The sequence below is a fragment of the Halichoerus grypus genome, chromosome 15 (assembly GCF_964656455.1).
Source record: "Halichoerus grypus chromosome 15, mHalGry1.hap1.1, whole genome shotgun sequence".
Taxonomy (NCBI): domain Eukaryota; kingdom Metazoa; phylum Chordata; class Mammalia; order Carnivora; family Phocidae; genus Halichoerus; species Halichoerus grypus.
In genome coordinates, this window is record NC_135726.1 from 16589662 (window position 1) to 16611220 (window position 21559).

At 41.8% G+C, this 21559-nt stretch overlaps 1 protein-coding gene across 1 annotated transcript in view; it reads right to left on the minus strand.

Annotated features, from left to right (window-relative positions):
• Positions 1–21559, minus strand: part of NIP7 (nucleolar pre-rRNA processing protein NIP7) — a 68946-nt gene that overhangs the window by 6107 nt on the left and 41280 nt on the right. Inside the window, exon 5 of the mRNA XM_036087000.2 lies at positions 2624–2722. Within this exon, the coding sequence (XP_035942893.1) occupies positions 2663–2722 (60 nt within the window). The 3' untranslated portion in view covers positions 2624–2662. The remainder of the gene's footprint in view (positions 1–2623; positions 2723–21559) is intronic.

The window sequence follows — 21559 nt, forward strand, 5'->3', positions numbered from 1 at the left end:
TCTTGCCCACCCTTTCTACCCACTTTCCATCCCCTTCCACTCACCCACCCCAGATAATCACTTAATATTTTTTGTGTATATCCTTCCTGAGTTTCTGTATGCAAATGCTAGTAAATATAAATATTTATGCCTAGCTTACTCACTTTTATGTAAAAAGTAGCATAGTTCTGTGTCTTGCTTTTTTTACTTAATGACACTTGGAAATGTTTAGATAGTAATACATAGAGAGCTTCCTCATTTGTTTTTACAGTTGGATAGTTTTCCATAGTTAATATTCATTGTTTGATATGAATGTTTCATAACTAGTCTCCTACTGGGAAATTTGGGTTTCCAGTCTTTTGAAATTACAAACAATGCTATAATTAATAACCTTGGTCTTACATCATTTTACATACGTAAAAGAAATGGGACTTCCAGGTCAAAAGCATACACATTTGTAGGGTTAGCAATGGTACCGATTTTTATTTTCACTGGTGATGCATGTAAATGACAGCTTCCTCACAGCCCCACAGAGCGTGTTACCAAAGTTTTTGAATTATACCAATGTGACATTTAAAAAATGCTATCACGGGGCACTCGGGTGGCTCAGTCGGTTAGGCATCTGCCTTCGGCTCAGGTCATGATCCCCACATCGGGGTCCCTGCTCAGTGGGGAGCCCGCTTCTCCCTCTCCCTCTCTGGGCGCGCTCTCTCTCTCTCTCTCAAATAAATAAATAAATAAATAAATAAATAAATAAATAAATCTTTAAAAAAATGCTATCACACTGTAGTTTTGATTTGTATTTCTCTTCTTACGGGTGAGGTTGAACATCTACACAGTTAAGATTCAGAAAGGAATTTATCAACTTTCTATCTAGATCAACTCCTGGAAAATAATCCTAATAGCCAAGAATTTCTTTTGAGTGGAGATGGTTTATTTTCCACATGCCAGGCATGAGACTACCTCAGGGGATATTCCCTCTACCTGGAATGGTCGTCTCTCATCCCGACTTCACAGAGGTCAGCCACCTCATCGTAAGTGGCTACCCATTCTAATACATAATTCTGTTTTCCTTTTCTCCATAGAACTCATGGCTACACATATTTTTCTGATTTATGTGTTGATTGATTTGTATGCCCACCATTGTAGTCCCAGTATCTTGGCACATAGTAGGTGTTTACTATCTTTTGAATAGATAAATGCCCAACTTCTGGAACGAGGGAGAAGGGGTTAAGTTTCTAAACAGAGTTTTCTGAAACTGGAATGTGGGAAAGGAATTTGGCCTTGCCCCTGGATTAAGAATGCCTATAGGCAGCCCCTAACCCTGAAACTTTATTCTTAAAGCGTTTTAACTTCATACTAAGTTTGAGCCGTGGACGTGAGACCCACCCATGGTTAAGTTCAGGTTAGGTTTGGGACACTGGGACATTTTCTTTCATCCATAATCACTGGATCAAGGTCTATAAATCAAATAGTTAAGACACAAAACACAAACAAGGTCGTAATTTGTTTCTTCCTGCCCTCTGTTTTTCTTGGCATGGAAAAACTCCAGCTTTTCCTGACTGGGGATGGGTAATGACACTGGGGGGTGATTCATTAAAAGTGGCCTGAGTAACTGGCCTTTTATTTCTTCTCATTCTTTCCCTTTATTGTCCCAACTCATGTAAGGAAGCACACTGAATAAAATAATTCTCCTGCTGATAAAGAACTTTCCCTTGACTCTTTGTTCACTTGCAGTTACATGTTCCCAGAATCAAAATCTTGGTTGTAGGGAGGCCGAAGTGGCTAAGGGTGGATGTGATGTGTATTTCTGGTAGAGAAGGAAGGCGAAGAGTCCTGGCTTATGGAAGCCCCTTCTTTTGCCTCCTTTTCTTAACAAAGTTGCCTATTTTATTAGGAAATTGTTCCAGTCCCCAGGGAACCTGGCAGGAGTTAGGTATGGTTGTGGGTAAGTCTGAGAACCTTAGTTCCCCATCTCTAAATTGGATGTCACAATATCAATACTTTCCTCTCAAATGAGTGCCATTAATGTCAACCATTCCTAAGGCCAGAAGAGAGAAGAGGAACTGGTAACAACAAAAAATATCCAATTTAATAGTACACATAGATCATGATATTAAGAGAAATCACAGAGTATACTATGTTCATCTTTTACATTATACACTTCTATTTTATTTGAAATGTTTTTATATTTTTTAAATAAAAGATAAATTTTAAAATATGTATAAAAAAAAAAGCTGGACAATAAGAGGCCAAAAGGCTAACAACAGCTATCTCCGGGCAGAGGGCTTGGAGTGGATTTTTGTTCTCAACTTTATCCATCTCTACAACTTTTTAGTTCTTTTCACAGATTGTGTATACTTTTGTGATTAAAAATAAATAATAATAAAATGTTGTTATATTTAAGTTGGTTTGTGTGCCCCAACCTCCTGTACCTTTCTGTGGAAACAGAACAATTTATTTTCCAAGAGGTGGGCATAGAAGGACACGAGTGGGACTATGATCCGGGTCAGGGTGAGGCAGTGGAAAAATACCAGTGATGCCTCACCCTCAGCATGGTTCTGGTGAAGGCCACTATGAAGTCACCCCCTCCTTCGGTTTCTTTTAACCCCCCTCCACGTGAAATAATCCCAGTTCCTCTCACCTGCTGTTGTAAATCTGTTGTAAATCTCGGAGCCTGCTCCTAGCGCACCACAGTCTCTGCGGATTCCCGAGGTAACCAGCTCCTCCGTGGGGGAGGCATCTAGGAAGGGGAGAGTGAGAAGATGAATCTGTGGGTCTCTGATGTTCTAAATTGGTGGTTCTTGCTGACTTTTGAGAAGGGGCCTCAATAGACAGCATGCCTCCTCCCTACTCAGGCTCTGGGTCGGTTAGGGGTCTAGGTAGTCAGAAGACGGATTACCTTCTACTAGGGCTACATGTTAGGTTGGAGAATGTGACTCAGGGCGTGAGCCCAACAGGCTTCCTTGTATTCTAATTAAACAGACTTTCCTATCAATCCCAGGTAGCAGTGGACCAGGCTGCCCTCCCTGTGTGGAGTGAGACGAGAACCTGTGCGCCCTCCCAGGATCATGGTCCTAAAAGACCAGGGAGAGGAAGACACGACTCATGCCCAGTTTCTCCTGATGTTCTTCCTTCTCGAAGTGCACAAGGAGAAAGGGGGAAAGAGGGGCCTAGAGCATGACCATTGATGGCCCTCTACAGAAAGGAAATATCTGGAGCGGGAAGAAAGCATTTTCCTCTCCAAAGGTTCTTACTATGTCTTGGATTATAGAACACTTTGAGGATATGAAGCAAGGTGCACATACGTGCCGGACTTTGATATTAGTGGTTTATATCTGCCTGTCTTTCCCTTTCTTCTAGAACCCCCATTTTCCTCTAAGGACTGTTCTATCCTAATCTCCGCGAAGCCAGCCCGGCTGTCAATCAGTATGCCCCACCTCCCCGTGCTCACAGGTGAGGCATGTGATCCAATCTATCCAATCAGAGAAGCTCATTTCCCTGGCCCCGCTGTTTCAGGAACCTGCACTTGAATTAAAGCAGCAAAATAGGGAAAGAGAACTAAGAGAGGGTAGGGGGAAGACCCCCTTTTTATTCAGAGAATACTAAACTGGAAAAAACTAAAGCTTGAGGCTCTCCAGGGCCATTTTGTCTGCCTAGTTGAAAGAGTCTCAAGAATAGAGCCCAACAAAATGGAAAGGTGTCTTCAGGACATCGTTAAATCCTTGAATCTGGTCGTAAATGAAAAACCTAAACATAAACGAGCCACTTAATTTCCTTTTATCTTTCCCCCTCAAGCTACGTTTCTGTTCTTTGTAACTTATGTGCCCACATAGAACTTGGCCTCCACTTTCCAGGGGTGGTCAGACTCTGAAGCCCAAACCTCCATTGGAGTTCAGAGCCCTTTCTGTTAGTGGTGCCCCTTATAAATTTGAAAATTGATCAAGTATTCTAAAAGATTCAGATACATCTGATAACCGAATTTGCAGCAGCAGTACTTGCTTCTTCACGTTGGCACCATTTCTGCTTAGCAGCAACTCGGGAAACACACTGAAAGCACAAAGCTGGAGGGCCCAGAGCTTGAGAGAAAACAAGTAGCATGGGCGTGTTAGAATGCAGGAAATGCTAGGAGAAAGCGACTCGTCCTCTTTTTCTTTTTATATAATCCACCAGAGTTGCAGGTGGAAAGGAGAGAAGGAGAAACCCACCCAAACCAAAGAGGATGTGGGGGCCAGTTAACCTGCAAAAGGGCACTAGGAATTTGATACAGGGTGGTGTAGAAAAAGCTCTGGGATAATAAGAGCTTACATTTTATTAAGCATTTACTCTAGGCTAGAGGTTACACTAAATACTTTACATGCATTATAACCACTCTAGGTGGCGGGTGCTATCTTTACTCCCATTTTGCAGATGGTAACACTGAGACTGAGAGGAATTAGGCACTCACAAGAGAGTCCCCCAGCTCCACAGCTTGTGGAGCCAGATTCCGTATCAGGGAAGTCTGAATCCCGCACTTCCTAACCACCATGTCCCTCCTGTTTAGCGAAGGACCTGGGTTAGAATAAAACTTCTCGCACTTGCTGGTTGAGTGACTTTGAGTAAAATCAGCTTCTCTGAGTTTGTTGCCTCACCTGAGGAATTCAGATATTATATTACATAACTTAATCTCTTTCAACTCCAACATTTCAAAAAAATTTTCAAAAGTTTCAGGAATTAAAAAAAAAATCCCCAACTCCAACTCCGCAAATGAAGATTTGTACTGCTGGCCTGTGCTTTTCCCCTCAAGACCATATAGATTTGTTTTCCCATGGATTTAGGATCAAAGGGCTCCTTCGGGTTATGTATTCCTTTGAAATGAATTCAAAGGCATGCATTTTCCAAGTGCAGGGGGGATCTGGAAAGCCTTCATCCTAGCTGAGTGAATCAGCATCCAGGGAGCACAGGTGACAAGACCTGACCCATCCCTTCACTGTCTGATAAGCCCAAAGGTCACAGCTCTGAACTTGACCCCACTTCTCCTTCTTCCTGCCCCTTTTGTGGGTTTTCTGATAAGGTGCCCTAAGTCAGCTGTGACACTGTTTTCTCTCTCTGCAAACATAGTCCCCAGGGCGTGCACTCTGCCTGTGAGCTCCCCAGCTGCTTCCAGCTCTCCCTTTGCCCACAGCCCTTTAATTGCTGCATTCCAACAAATTAGCCATGTGACAGAAGATTATTTTTAACTTCAATAGAGCAGCTCCCTCTCTTTTAATATATCATGCTTGGCCCACATTCCCTCGGTGAAAAGGGCACCATCGGCTACTTCTGAGAACTTTTAATTACTCCAATTGTTTGCAAACCTCTTAGAAGCTTAGGAAAAAAAATACATTTCTTTCTCCTTTCCCAGTTTTCCCATTTCTTATTTAATGGGAGCTGAGGCTGAGTCCAACCTGGGGACTTACCAGCTTCAACAGGTCTCCCTAAATCCCCTCCAGCCCCCTCCCACCTGTTCTCCACAGGACTTTTTTTTAAAGTGCAAATCCACTGGGAGGATGAAGGGTGGGCAAGTTCCAGAGTGACAGGGACGCCCCTCCCCCAATGCCACAGAGAGCCCGGAAGATAGCAGGAATGGAGGTAGGGCTGGTGGCCCCGGGAAGACTGAGTGCTCAGCACCTCCTAGATCTTGGGATCCTCCAAGAGGGTCCTGATGATTGAACTTGAGCTTGAGTCTGAGCCTTCCAATTTTGAGTAAACCACACAGAACAATAAGCATCTCAATGGCCATCACATGGACCAAAGGCCCATCTCCAGTTTTTCTGAATGTCCTAAGCCCCAGATATTTCTCTAATCTCAGGAAGCCAAGTGGGCTGTGTGGCCAAAAATGATTGGGATTATATTACCCACCTCCACTTAGAAAGGTAGAGATTGAGTTGCATTTAAGTTTGAGTCCCCCCGCCCCCGCCGCAAATTGAGAAATGCGTAATTTCTTATATGTGAGTTTTGCAAAGTAGTTCAAACAGGTTCTATCAGTATGGGATCATTACAGCCATTTGCTATGCTATATGTATTTTGACACACAGTGAATTATAAAAAGATAGGTGTGTGTGTATGTGTGTGTGTGTGCGAGAGGGTGGGGGGAGAGAGAATGGTGTATTCGTGTGTTGTAAAAGGGAAGAAAAAGCGTTCCGGGCAGTGGGAATAGCATATATGTTAGCTGTTGGGTGGGAAAAAGCATTGTGTTTGGGGAATTAAAAAAAGGCCAGTGTGACTGGAATCTACAAAGAGTAACACATTATGCTCCCAGAGCCCAGTCCTCTCAAGTTTTTAAAATTGAGGTATATTTTACATAAAATAAAACACTAACATTTTAGTGTATAGGTCAGTGAGTTTTGACAACTGCAAACGCTGCTACCCAAATCAATATTCAGATTTTCCGTATCTTCAGAAAGTTCCCTGGTGCCCCTACCCAGTCAATGCCCCCAACCTCAGGCGACTGTTGTTCTGATTTCTATCACCATAGGTTCAACTTGTTTGTCCTTGACTTGTCATCATATAAATGGGATCATACAGTATGTACTTTTTGTGTCTGTACTTTGTTCTACAATACGTCATCTGTATTGTCCCAACAGTTCCAATCTCTATGGCGTTTTTCTGTTGGATTTGCAGGAATTTGTGAGTTTGAGCCCCATGTAGGGTATAGAGCTTACTTAAAAAATATATATTTAAGGGCGCCTGGGTGGCTCAGTTGGTTAAGCGACTGCCTTCGGCTCAGGTCGTGATCCTGGAGTCCCAGGATCGAGTCCCACATCAGGCTCCCTGCTCAGCAGGGAGTCTGCTTCTCCCTCTGACCCTCCTCCCTCTCATGCTCTCTGTCTCTCATTCTCTCTCTCGCAAATAAATAAAATCTTAAAAAAAAAAATTAAAAAAAAAAAAGAAAAAAATATATATTAAAAAAAAAAACAGAATAAAATCTCTTCCCTCACGGAGCTTCCATTCTAGTGACGGGGTGGAAGAAAAAAATAAACAAATAAAAAATGTATTTGTATAGTGTGCTATCATTAATGTAAAATGGAAGAATAAAAGCTGGGGAAGAAAACATAAATGTATTCTTTTATTTCTATTTATTTAATTTTTAATTTTTTAATTTTTAATTTCATTTTATATTTTTAAAATTTTATTTATTTATTTGTCAGAGAGAGAGAGAGAGAGAGAGCGCACAAGCAGGGGGAAGGGCAGAGGGAGACGCAGACTCCTCACTGAGCAGGGAGCCCGATGTGGGGACTCGCCTCCAGGACCCTGGGATCATGACCTGAGCCAAAGGCAGACGCTTAACTGACTGAGCCACCCAGGCATCCCTATTTTTATTTTTTTAAAGTAATCTCTATACCCAACAAGACGGGGTTCAAACTCACGACCCCAAGATCAAAAGCCACAGGATCCACTGACTGAGCCAGCCAGGTGCCCCATAAATGTGTTCTTTTAAAGCTGCATAAAATACCTATCTCAGAGAAGACACACCAGAAACTGGTAGCCCTGAGGCAGGGAGCTGGGCAGCTGGGAGAACCGCAGGCAGAAGAACAAAGTCACCTTCTGCTCTGTGTATCTTCTGAATTTATAAATGATTGAATGTGTTATCTAATCCAGAATTAATGGATACAATGACAATAGTTTTGTTAAGTTGGAAGAAACGTTTGGCAGTATTGCCAAGCACCTGGGCCCTGAAGTTGTGGGAAATGCCTCCTGGCGTTTTAATCAGGGCCGGAGGAAAGGGCGGGCTCCCAGCTGTCACTCACGGCAGTCGTGAACCAAGTCATACCATCACTCCGGGGAGATAAAAGAGCCACTGAGAGGACAGAAGGAAACACAATCAGTCTTGAGTCTCATACGTTTCAAGGGTAGTTATGAAAGGCGTAGGCAGCTCCTTCCTAAATGTGAATTAATGTCAAAAGAGAATCATTTCAGGAAGTGTTGAGTTCCTCTCTTCAAACTTTTTGGGACCATCCCACTCTGGTATGAATCACATAGACCCAAGTTCATTCACAGGGAACATCTGTGTGGGGGGAAGTGGGGGAGCACAAAAAAGAGACCATCTGACACTGAACTTGGATACCTATTGTCTTTTTTCCCAGCTTCCCTCGGGATGTCCATTTGTTTGGTTGTATGGGAAGGAAGGTCTTTAAAATGCTTATATGGCTATTATTTGAGTTTATTCATTTAATATGTGAAAATGGCAATTTGGAAGAGGAGCATGATTGAAATCCACATTCTTTGTGAATGTTTGCATTCCAGAAGTTTTGCAGAGTTGTTGGAAAGTGGCTTTGTGATTTCTCTCTCCTTGTGGCCTCTAGTCAACCAAGATGATAAAAAACAGGGGTGCCGGGCTGGCTCAGTCAGTGGAGCCTGTGACTCTCCATCTTGGGGGTGTGAGTTTGAGCCCCACATTGGGTATAGAGATTACTTAAAAATAAAATCTTTAAACCAAACAATCAGGGGAGCCTGAGTGGCTCAGTCGATTAAGCGTCTGACTCTTGGTTTCAGCTCAGGTCATGATCTCAGGGTGGTGAGATCAAGGCCCCCCTCATCTACTTGAGATTCTCTCCTTCTCCTCTGCTCCTCCCCCCATGCATGCTCTCTCTCTCTCAAATAAAGAAATAAAGTATTTAAAAAACAAACAAACAAAAAACAAAATAATAAAAAATGTTTGGCTTTGAATATCAAGTTTATAATTATTTATCTTATCTCAATAAATTACCTCTTTCAAAATCCTACCATTATTTTTCCTATATTTTTATTAACTTTTAATTGCTATTAATTTAGGAATACATTCTTCTTCTTTTTTTTTTTTAATAGAATGTTGCAGGGGCACTTGGGTGGCTCAGTCGTTAAGCGTCTGCCTTCAGCTCAGGTCATGATCCCAGGGTCCTGGGATTGAGCCCCGCATCGGGCTCCCTGCTCTGCCAGAAACCTGCTTCTCCCTTTCCCACTCCCCCTGCTTGTATTCCCTCTCTCGCTGTGTCTCTCTCTGTCAAATAAATAAATAAAATCTTTAAAAAAAAAAAACCAGAATGTTGCAGGTAAACTTTTGGTTCTCTTTAGTCATTTTCCATAATGCGGCCTCGAGTGTGGTTGGCAAATAATTACTTTAACATAGTGATTCTAATATGCAGCAAAGTATGAGAATCACTTGTCTAACTGATATAGGACCCCAATGTTCTTGGAAACTCAATACTAGAAATGATGGGAAATACATATTTAAAAAATATAATAAATGGTTTTCCTTCTTTAAGTGAAGGGTAAGATTTGCCTTTCAAGACGGATTGCATTTTAGGGACGCCTGGGTGGCTCAGTCGTTAAGCGTCTGCCTTTGGCTCAGGTCATGATCCCAGGGTCCTGGGATCGAGCCCCGCATCGGGCTCCCTGCTCCGCGGGAAGCCTGCTTCTCCCTCTCCCACTCCCTCTGCTTGTGCTCTCTCTCTCTGACAAATAAATAAAATCTTTAAAAAAAAAAAAAAAAAGATTGCATTTTAGCAAAAATGCATCAGTGAACTTTTGGATTGTGCAAATAAAAAGCCAATATGCAATCCTAGAATGGAGCCTGGGGACAACAAGACCCTAAACTCACCATATAAAAGTTGTTATTGTTGTGGGCAAGTTGCATCTCTGTAGAGTATTAAGATATGGCTGGAGACTGGGGATTGAAGAAGAACTGATTGAAGAAGTTTCTTGGCTAGAGAAAGAGAGGGCCATAAAAAAGACCCCTGTGAAAGAGTCAGGCTGAGACTCTTGAGGACTGTGTTGTCCAACATGGTAGCCACCAACCACATGTGGTTATTTAATTCTAAATTTAAGTGAATTGAAATGAAATCAAATTTTTTTTTTAAGATTTTATTTATTTGACAGAGAGAGACCCAGCGAGAGAGGGAACACAAGCAGGGGCAGTGGGAGAGGGAGAAGCAGGATTCCCGCTGAGCAGGGAGCCCGATGTGGGACTCGATCCCAGGACCCTGGGATCATGACCTGAGCCGAAGGCAGACGCTTAACGACTGAGCCACCCAGGTGGCCCGAAATGAAATAAAATTAAAAGTTCAGTTCCTCAGTCATAGTAGCCACATTTCAAGTGCTCAATAGCCACATGTAACCAGTGGCTACCATATTGGGTGCAAATATAGAACACTTCCCTCATGAAAGAAAGTTCTATGGGACCGTGCTACTCTAGAAATCATTTTACATGGTCTTACCTAGTAGCTAGTTTTAAATTTTTCATTCACGAAGTATAATTACTTGCTTTACTACCAAGCCGTCAACAAAGTTTTAAAATAATAGTAACAGCTAATATTCATTGAATACTTATGTATTGGTCAGTTTTCCTGGTTGCAGACAACAGGTTTCACTCTTGTTAATTTAAGCACAAAGAGATTTACTGAAGGGTATGGCTAGCTCACAGAATCATTTGGAAAGTTAAGAAATACACTCTGGGTTAAACATCCAGGAATGACTTCCAAAATTATACTGCAGAACTGGGTGGACAAGCAAGCCGCAGCCTCTGCCACCATCCAGAAGATTCAGAACTGCTAAGCTGCCACCAACAGCTGCTGGCTCCAGAATCATGTTGCCTTTGCCATCATCAGCACCAGCAAAATGAATGCTTCTTCACACCTGCCTCTCCCTGCATAGGGTTCACAGTTTTAAAGTCTCACACAAATGGCATCTAAATCACAAACAGAATCGGAGCAGCACGGGAGTTTGAGAAATGTAGTAAGTGTTTAGCTTTCTATTTCCTGCAGTTCAGAAAGCAAGGTAGAAAGGGGCTGGAATGGATTTTGAGAGAACCAGTCTAAAGTATCTGTCACGACTTGCCATGTGCCAAGTCCGGTAAACATGCCCAATCTCATTTCATTCTTACAAGAATTCGGTGGGGAAGGCCCTGTAATTATCCCCATTTGACAGATGAAGACACTACAGTAAATGGCAGGACTCACAGTATGAACTTAGTTGTGCTTTTGGAAGTTAAAGGAGCCCTCTGTCCACTCTTGGAAAGAACTTAAGGGAAGCAGGGAAAGGACAGCCACCTGAAGAAGCCAGGATGGAAGATGACAACCCATGAGAATAAAGCAGCAGTCCCAAGGTGACAAAAGGACAGCCAGAATGAATCTGAGAACTCAGGAGTGGTGCCAGATTCATGCCAGATTCCAGAGTCCCTACTCTCTCCGCAAAGTCCATGCTGCCCCCAATGGGAAGAACCAGAACTTACACACAAATGACAAAGACTGAGAAGACTTCTCGGGTTTCAACGGTCCCAGTTGCATCTGTGACACAGAACAGAATGCAAAAGTAAAGAACTCAGCAGGGAAGGCTTCCAGAAGGAGGTGCGTTTTCAGTCAGTTTTAGAGGAGAGAAGTGTTAGCTTACCCTACTGCAGTCAGAAGGCAGAGGGTTTCAGATGAAAGAACTCATATGTCTCATGCCAAGACTCAGGGCTGAAACGGACCAGCCACCGCAGCATACCAAAGCAATGTCCTTGACTAAGGAGGAAGGAGGGGGGTCAGTGTTTAGCAGAAAACAATAAATAATCTGGTGGGGAAGGGAATTGATTGCAGCATAAAATCACGTGAAACCCATCCCATGATTATAGTTATATTAAAATATTAATAAAGTGTGGATTGAAATTCAATTTGGAACAAAACTAAAATCTCAGGGAGTGGAACTCAGAAATTTTTTCTTTTTCTTTTCTTTTCTTTTCTTCATTTATTTGGGAGCGAGCACAAGTGGGGTAAGGAGCAGAGGGAGAAGCAGACTCAAGTGGGGTGAGGGGCAGAGAGAGAAAGAGAAGCGGACTTTCTGCTGAGCAGAGAGCCCAATTCGGGGCTCTATCCTGGGACTCAAGGATCACGACCTGAGCCGAAGGCAGACACTTAACCAACTGAGCCACCCAGGTGCCCTAAGAACCCAGAAATTTTCTAACAAACACTCCAAGTTGATTTGTCTTGATTTGCCTGTCACAAGGGCTGTTCCCAGTCCCAGTTCTCCTTCCCTGTGAAAAAACCCAAGCTTCTGGTGCCGGAGGTCTGGTGCCCCTTTGCCACCTCATTCTTCCTTGAAGACATTCTAGTAGGATCACAAGATAACCATGTCAGGGGGAAGAATAAATCTCAAGGAAATGGGTCGCTTGGTGCTGAGAGCTTCAGGTAATTTGAGAAAGCAGTGTCAACATCTCACAAATGTGGTAGCTATGTGTGATTCTTACTTTGCTTAAGCTTTATCAAACAATATTACTAACTAACATTCTAACAAGCCTTTCCATCTGCTAGGTCCTAGGCTAAGCAACTTAATAATGCTTTATATCATTTAACCCTCACAACAATTACCTATACTAGAGGCTATTAATATTCCCATTTTACTGATAAGGAAACTGTGGCTTAAGAGGTCCCACAGCTAAGAACTGGACTCTGCAGCCCATGGATTTAGCCACACTGCTATGCTGCCTTGATTTCTAAGGAGAAATTGTGTTTCCCTATTATTTTTCATATGTTATGTTTGTTTACTCATTGGCTCTTCACTCCTCCAAAAACTGTAAGTTTCTTAAATGTGATGATCGAGTCTAATTCATCTTTTGACACCCTTACCCTCAATACCTGACAAAGACTAGCACATAGTGAGTGGTTAATATGTGTGAGCTAGACAGAGCTTCATGACATAACAGTCACTCATTTTATATACTTATACACAATTACTCTTGCAGATATTCACAGCTTCTGCATAACAAGTTGATGATGTTTGTACTCTCATTTCATATAGTGCCATGGGCAAGTGTGAGGGTCTTAGAGCCAGATAGTTACTGGTTTGAATCCTGCCTCAGTCACTTATTAGTGGTGTAACTTTAGGCAAATGTTAAAAGAAAAAAAAGTGTTACAATTTATAAAGGGTTATCCGTAAAAGGAGCACTGCTCTTGGGTCATGAAGAAATAGCTGGAAAAGTTTATGATTCAGATGCTTAAAATATATATATATATGTGGAGGCACCTGGGTGGCTCAGTTGGTTGAGCATCCAACTCTTGATTTTGGCTCAGGTCATGATCTCAGGGTCAGGGGATCGAACCTTGTGTGGGGCTCCGTGTTCAGCTCCGAGTCTGCTTGTCCCTCTCCCTCTGCTCCTCCCCCTGCTCTCCTTCTCTCTCAAATAAATAAATAAATAAATTTAAAAACTATATATATGTGTGTGTGAAGACACATGAAAAGATGCTCAACATCACTAATCATCAGGGAAATGCAAATTAAAACCATAATAAGATAGGGGCGCCTGGGTGGCTCAGTCGTTTAGCATCTGCCTTCAGCTCAGGTCATGATCCCAGGGTCCTGGGATCGAGCCCCGCATCGGGCTCCCTGCTCCACAGGAAGCCTGCTTCTCCCTCTCCCACTCCCCCTGCTTGTGTTCCCTCTTTCGCTGTGTCTCTCTCTGTCAAATAAATAAATAAAATCTTAAAATAAAATAAAATAAAGCCATAATAAGATATCACCCCATTCCCATCAAAATGGCTATTATTATCAAAAAGTAAGCTATAACAAATGTTGAGATGCCTGGGTGGCTCAGTTGGTTAAGCATCTGCCTTCGCTCAGGTCATGATCTCAGGGTCCTGGGATTGAGCCCCGCATTGGGCTCCCTGCTCAGTGAGTGGGGAGCCTGCTACTCTCTCTCCCTCTGCCCCTCCCCTGGCTCATGCTCTCTCTCTCAAATAAATAGATAAAATCTTAAAGAAATAATAAATGCTGGCAAGGCTTTAGAGAAAAGGGAACCCTCATGCACTGTTGGTGGGAATGTAAATTAGTACAGCCACAGTGGAAAATAGTATGGGGCTTCCTCATAGATAAAATAGAACTACAGTACAATCCAGCAACCACATTTCTAGTTATTTATCTGAAGAAAATGAAAATACTAATTTGAAAAGACATATGCACTCCTATGTTCGTTGCAGCATTATATACAATAGCCAAGATTTGGAAGCAACCTAAATGTCCATTAATAGATGAATAGATAAATAAGATGTGGTACATACATGCAATGGAATATTACTCACCCATAAAGAATGAAATCTTGCCATTTATGACAACACTTGCGGATCCGGAGGGTACTATGCCAAGCAAAATTAGTCAGAGAAAGACAAATATTATATGATTTCACTTATATGTGGAATCCAAAAATCAAAACAAATGAACAAACCAGAAACAGATTCATAGATACAGAGAACAAACTGACCGTTGCCCAGGGGATGTGGGGTGTGGGAATGGACGAAATAGGTGAAGGAGATTAAGAAGTACAAACTTGCAGGGGTGCCTAGGTGGCACAGTGGGTTAAGCGACTGACTCTTGATCTCAGTTTAAGTCTCACAAGTTGTGAGTTCAAGCCCTGCATCAAACTTAAAAAAAAAAAGAAGCACAAACTTACAGTTATAAAATAAATAAGATGTGGGGATGTAAATGTACAGCATAGGATATATAGTCAGTAATATTATATCAACTTTGGGAACAGATGTAACTAGATTTATGTGATGACCATTTTGTAATATATATAAATATGGAATCACTATGTTGTATACCTGAAATTAATATGATACTGTATTTCAATTATTCTTTAATAAAAAATATGTACTTGATAAAAGTGGTAGATGGGTGGGTTCTCAGAGGAGCCCGGGGTCTTCCTAGAGTAGCTAGAAGCCTACTGAGAGGAGACCCTCTCAGTCGCCTCCTACTAAGAAAGATGGAGCAGCAAGAACAGGGACTTGCTGGAGTTAAATGTTAACTTGTGTTTATTTCTCTACAACTGCCTGCTGTTTAATTTGGCCAACCCAGTGAAGATTCTTTGGTAAGCCTGTGTGTAATTTCTAAACACCAAACCTACGACCTTTATACACATGCTAAACATTTATAGAGCGGGAGAGTTCTCCTTTTTCTCTATCAGTGAATTGAATAAATAACAACATCCTCCCCTCTCCCCCCCAAAAAGTATTCTTTGATCTACACGAAAGATAAATTGGTAATAATTCATCCTGATCAGCTAAGGATTGTAAAGCAGATTCTTTGATAAGCCAATTAATTTCAGAGGGCACGGGAGCTTGTTTCTTCCTGATACTGATTTATACCCTCAAAGCCATAGAATGTTAGAGCTGAAAAGAGACCTTTTAAGATTATCTCTTCAAATCTTCTGATTTTAATGGATGAGAAAACTCCACACTCCAGAGAGGAAAGTTTAGACAAATGCTAATAAAGAACCATATAGAAATGTTCTGTCACAACAATTCCTAAAGCATTTTAAGCTTTCTGTGGTTGTCGCTTTTTGTTTCCTTTTTAATCTGGTGATCCAAATACATTATTTGGGTCTGGAATTGGAAATCTGTGGGCACTAATCCTCAGTTTTGTGCTGACGTCAGAGATATTTGAGAATCACTGCTGTCCCCTGCTGGAAATTTAAATCTCACAGGTTCTCAAGGTTCTATGGAATTTTTTAACAGTCAAAAAAATGATAAAAGTAGTATTTCCTTAAGGTAGTGAGTTTAAATAGCATAAAAGGGTATGAAGAGAAAAGTAAAACTGGGAAAGTGATAACTGTCATTAACAATTTTATTGAACATTCTTCCATAATTTTTTACTTATATATTTGTATATATCTACACATATGTATAACACATTTTAAAAGATTTATTTATATGTTTGTTTATTTATATATTTTAGAGAAAGAGAGCGTGTGTGTGTGCAGGTGTGGGGTGGGGGGACAGAGGGAGAGGGAGAGAGAATCTTAAGCAGGTGCCATGCTGGGGAGTTCTGAGTGTGGGGGGCTCCATCTCACAACCCTGAGATCATGACCTGAGCTGAAATCAAGAGTCCTATGATTAACAGATTGCACCACCCAGGCACCCCAATATGTTTATACACACATAGGAAAATGCTATATGCAGTGTTTTGTAGCTTAGTTTTCTTTTTTCTTTCTTTATTTTGAATAGTAATATATTCAAAAGCTTCCTAATGTTTGTTTTTTAGAAATATGTCCTGAACATTTTTTAAAAAAGTAATCTCTGTGCCCAGGGTGGGGCTTGAACTCAACCAGGAGATCAAGAGTCGCATGCTCTTCCAGCTGAGCCAGCCAGGTTCCCCCAGGGGCCCCCAGGGGCTCCTGTCTTGCACATCTTTTTTTTTTTTTAAGATTTTATTTATTTTTGACACATAGAGAGTGTACAAGCAGGGGAAGCAGCAGGCAGAGGGAGAGGGAGAAGCAGGCTCCCCGCTCGGCAGGGAGCCAGATGTGGGGCTCGATCCCAGAACCCTGGGATCATGACCTGAGCCCAAGGCAGACGCTTAACCGTCTGAGCCACCCAGGCGCCCCATTGAACATCTTTTTAAAGCAGTATATCGGGGCGCCTGGGTGGCTCAGTCGTTAAGCGTCTGCCTTGGGCTCAGGTCATGATCCCAGGGTTCTGGGATTGAGCCCCACATAGGGCTCCCTGCCGAGCGGGGAGCCTGCTTCTCCCTCTCCCACTCCCCCTGCTTGTGTTCCCTCTCTCACTGTGTCTCTCTCTGTCAAATAAAGAAATAAAAATCTTAAAAAAAAAAAAAAAGCAGTATATTGACAACCTCATTTTTGATGGGAGAATAATATTCCATTGCTCAGGTGTATCATAAATTATTTGTTCAGTCCTCTTTTGATAGACTAAAATGTAAATCTCTCTAAGAGCAGGGAATTTATTATTTCGTTGTTGTTACTGCTGTCTCAATAAAATTTGCTTAATAAATGACTGGACATTTTCCTAGTTTAAAGTATTTCTCTGCTTCAAAATGCTGCCCTGAATACCCTTGTGCCTGTATTTTGGGGCAGTGGATAAAGTCTGGGAGGAAGTACAGGTTAAGGACATGTGAATTTTAAGTTTTGACAGATGAGTACTTCTGATGAAACATGGATCCAGATGTTTAGCAATTCTATCATTCCCATACCTGATTGAGCATCAAAGCCAGAAGCTCCCAGAGAATTAATGAAAAATAGCTCTTTTCTGCACATCCCTTCTCTGTTTTAATTCAGTAGTGTGTGTGGGGGGGGTGCAGGAATATTTAAAGCCCCCGCCCCCAACTATGACTCCCGTGCACACTCAGAACTGGCAATAGCCACATAATACCCATGTCTTGGTACACTGTAGCAGAAGGGAATGTGCTCCTATATCCCAATGTTCATGTGGTAACTCATCTGTTATTCACCTGATGCTTATCCAGTGCTTACTGTGTGCAAGACCCTATGCTCGCTCAACCACAGGCAAGATTGTGCAGGGGGTGTGGTACGGATTTCGCCACTGCCCTGGGTGGTGGTGCTGGGAGCAGACGGGTGAGTTTGTTGTTATACGAGTTGGCTGGTGGCTGGGGTTTGGGGAGGGAGCACTGTGTGGGTGAAACTTGGGAATCCTGCAGTACTACAGTGGCAGGAATTTTAAAAAGGCCCAGCCCTGCCCTCGGTGACATGTATGTGTGTCTAACACACATGGAGCCCCCACAACTTCTAGGTCTTCTTAGGCAAGAGCCACTGGGGGTCACCCCAGCAGAGGTGCGGGGCGGGGCCCAGGCCTTTCCCTCTGGGCCCTTCTAAGCCAGATAAAATATCATGCAGATGCAACACACGTGGGAAATGCGCCATGGACAGCCAACAGATGGCAGTCATAAAAAGAGATGACAGATTCCACCGTCATTCACGACCCACCCAAATGTCACGTCCGCTGGGCTCTTTCCCTGGCAGTTCCTGCCCCGAGCAGGTGTTGTTTTCATGTACTCCGTGGCAGTTAAAATATAACAACAGAAAAAAATCCCAACAACCAAAAAACAAAAAACCGAACTATTACTACTGCTCCCCGAGGCTTACTGGATCAGAACTTCTAACCACCTTACTGCATGACCCCATTGTATTCTCCCAACAGTGTAGGGAACTCAGAGAAGTTAAATAACCAGATAAAGGCCACACAACTTAAGTAGATTGATCTTCACATTCTTCTTGCTTGCACATCTCATCAAATAATTTTGAAAAATTGTCCATCCCTAGAAACAGACATACACATCTATGGTCACTTAATTGATAACAAAGGAGGCACTACAGAGAGTAGGAAAAGATCTTTTTAATAAATGGTGCTGGAATAGCTAGATACCCATATAGAGAAAAAATGAAATTGGTCTCCACTTCATGCCATACACAACATCAGATCCAGGTGGATAAAAGACAAATGTGAAAGGCAAAAATCTACAGCTTTTTAGAATATATGAAAATATCTTCTTGACTTCTGAATAGGAAAGGATTTAAGCCACTAACAGCCCTCAAGACAAAGGAAAAGAATGATAGATAAAGAGAATGATTCAGTGACACTAAAGTTATACACTGTGGTTCATAAATATATTATGTAGAGAGTTTGATAGATAAACCACAGAGTGAGAGAAGATAGTTGCAACAAATATAACTATATGCTCATCGCAGCTTGTTGCAACACTAAGCTAAGGCAACAGTATTCAGTGGTACTACTTTGGAAAACAGTTTGGCCTCCTTTTTGTACAAATGTTATACAGTTGCCCCTTAAACACCACTGGCGGTTTGATTGAACGTGCAGGTCCACTGATACACAGATGTACACTTAATATTTTTTCTTATAATTTTCTCTTATAGTTTTCTTAATAACATTTTCTTTTCTCTAGCTTATTTTATTGTAAGAATACAGAATGTAATATACATAACATACAAAATATGTGCTGATCAACAGCTTATTTTATATTGGTAAGGCTTCTGGTCAACAGTAGGCTATTAGTAGTTAAGTTTTGGGGGAGTCAAAAGTATTATGCAGATTTCTGACTGCATGGGGGTCAGTGTCCCCAGCTTTGCATGGCTGAAGGGTCTACTATAGTTGACAATGAAAAGGAAAAAGACAAGAAACCACTGCCTAAGAATGTGTATCTCCTTCCACATTTTAAAGTTGACATCTAAAAGTTTCCATCTTATTTACTTTTTTTTTTTTTTACTTGAACAATAATGCTTAAAGCAGCTTTATTTGTAATTGCCCCAAACAGGAAACAACCTAAATATCTATGGAGAATGAATAAATAAATTGTGGATTTTCATATAATGGAACAATACTCAGCAATAAAAAGGAATGACATGGGTGAATCTCAAAAACTGTTACGCAAATTAAGTTAGACACAAGGAGTACCTACCATATGATTCTGTTTATATGAAATTCAGAAACAGACAAACTAAGATGTTTGAAATCCAAACAGTCATTGGTGGATGGGGAGTATCTTGAAAGGGGCATAAGGGAACATTCTGGGGGTGATTCAGCATGCATTTAACTAGATGCAAAAGATGTACTTTCTGGCACGTTACAGATCTTAACATTCAAAAATAAAACTGTGATATCACTGCCATAAATACACCCAATGAAATATAAGTACCATACTGATTTGATATCCACCATCATCTATTTAAAAATAAAAAAATATGGACAGGCGCTTCTTGAGCAGTCATACATTTTAATAAACTTTTTTTTTCTTAAGTAAGCTCTATCCCAACATGGGGCTTGAACACACCACCCTGAGATCAAGAGTCACATGCTTCACTGGCTGAACCAGCCAGGCGCCCTAACAGTCATACATTGTAAATCATTCTTTTTCTTCTTGAAATCTATGTCTCCCACCAAATATTACTCTAAAGTAACATGGTTTTATGTTTGAAAGTCCTTTATTCATCATCTATTACTCTGCAACAACATATGACCGTTTATTTTTTGTTGCATTTTAAAATCTTAAAAAATATACTATCACCACAAGGCTTTATTTTTTTTAAATTTATTTATTTGTCAAAGAGAGAGAGAGAGAGTGTGTGCACAAGCAGAGGGAGAAGCAGGCTCCCCGCTGAGCAAGGTGCCCGATGTGAGACTCGATCCCAGGACCCTGGGATCATGACCTGAGCTGAAGGCAGATGCTTAACCAACTGAGCCACCCAGGTGTCACTCACCACAAGACTTTAAATATTAACTTTCTCCTGGCTTAAGCTAGCATTATAAGTCATACATTAATAATATTGATCAAAGTAGCATAAAATTATGTCCATTGAAAATTCATCTCTCAGGGTGCCTGGGTGACTCAGTTGGTTAAGTGTCCAACTTTTGATATCAGCTCAGGTCTTGACTTCAGGGTCTTGAGTTCAAGTCCCGCATTGGGCAGGCTGGGCATGGAGCTTACTTAAAAAAAAAAAAATTGTCTCTCAATGAAATGGATGAGGGAGTAGTTAATGGGACCTTAATTAGTCTTTAAAAAAAAAAAGACTTTATTTATTTGTGAGAGAGAAAGAGCGAGCGAGAGACAACATGAAGGGGGGGAGGGGCAGAGGGAGAGGGAGAAGCAGACTCCCTGTTGAGCAGGGAGCCGGACTCGGGGCTCAATTCCAGGATCCCAGGATCATGACCTGAGCCAAAGGCAGAGCTTAACTGACTGAGCCACCCAGGTACACAGGGACCTTAATTAGTCTTGAACTATGCCCGTATTTGTATCCAAACTCGGTTTCTAACACCAAAATATACACCAAGATACACCATAATATACACCAAAGTGAGATGCGGATGGTATGCCTTATCTTTTGCAAGGTGGGAGAAATCTGCCTGGGAAAGGGAAACTGGCAGGATCTCTGACATTGGTGTATTCTCACATCAGTTTTAAGAAAGATAACACATGAAGGTTGATCCCCCTTGAAAAGTGTTCATGCTTAGGGATATGTGTAATTCCGGTTTGAAGACCACCAGTTTAGAATGTGTGGAGATGGAATTCTGACCCAGACATATCTGACTCCCAGCCAACTACCCCATACAATCCTAATTTATTCCTTATCACTTTGACCTTAAATAAAACATTTTAGGAATATTTATTTGCCGGGGGAGGGTTGGGGGCAGCTCTAGAAGTAATACATAACCATTGCTCAAAATTAAAATACAGTGTCATTTTTACATGTTGGTCTTCCACCTAGACCTTGAATTCCTTCAGGGCAAAACTAGTGTTTTATCTATATTCATGGCCCTAGAACCAATGGAGCTTCAACTCACAAAGCAGGGCCTCGATAAATATAGAGCAAATGCCCATGGTGGACAAGACCATATTTGAGTCTTTGACCTTCATGGATAAGGGCCCCAGGTTGGGAGAGGTGATGCCAATGGGTGACTCAGCTTTGGAGTTTGAGCCTCCTGTTATTTCCATCAGTCCCTCCCTCCATTCTTTGCTACAGACAACTATTGTTTTCTCAAACTAACATCCAATGCTTGATGCACTTGGCTTCAAGACAGTACCCTCACTTAGCCTTCCAACGAGATTGTCCCCTGGTCCCACCCCAAAGCCTTCCTTTATCAGATTTTTGTAACTCTCACTGCTGACCACAGAGAACTTTCATCTGTGGGATTGGGAAGAACCAGCCATGTGTGTCCTTGACACAGATGTTCCATGTGCAGAGTGAAAAAGCCTGAAGAACCTTCCGTCACGCTGGGCTTCATCCCCTGTTGCTGTTCTCCAGCCCACAGATGCCAGAACAGTGTTTCCCACACTTTCAGCATTCCCA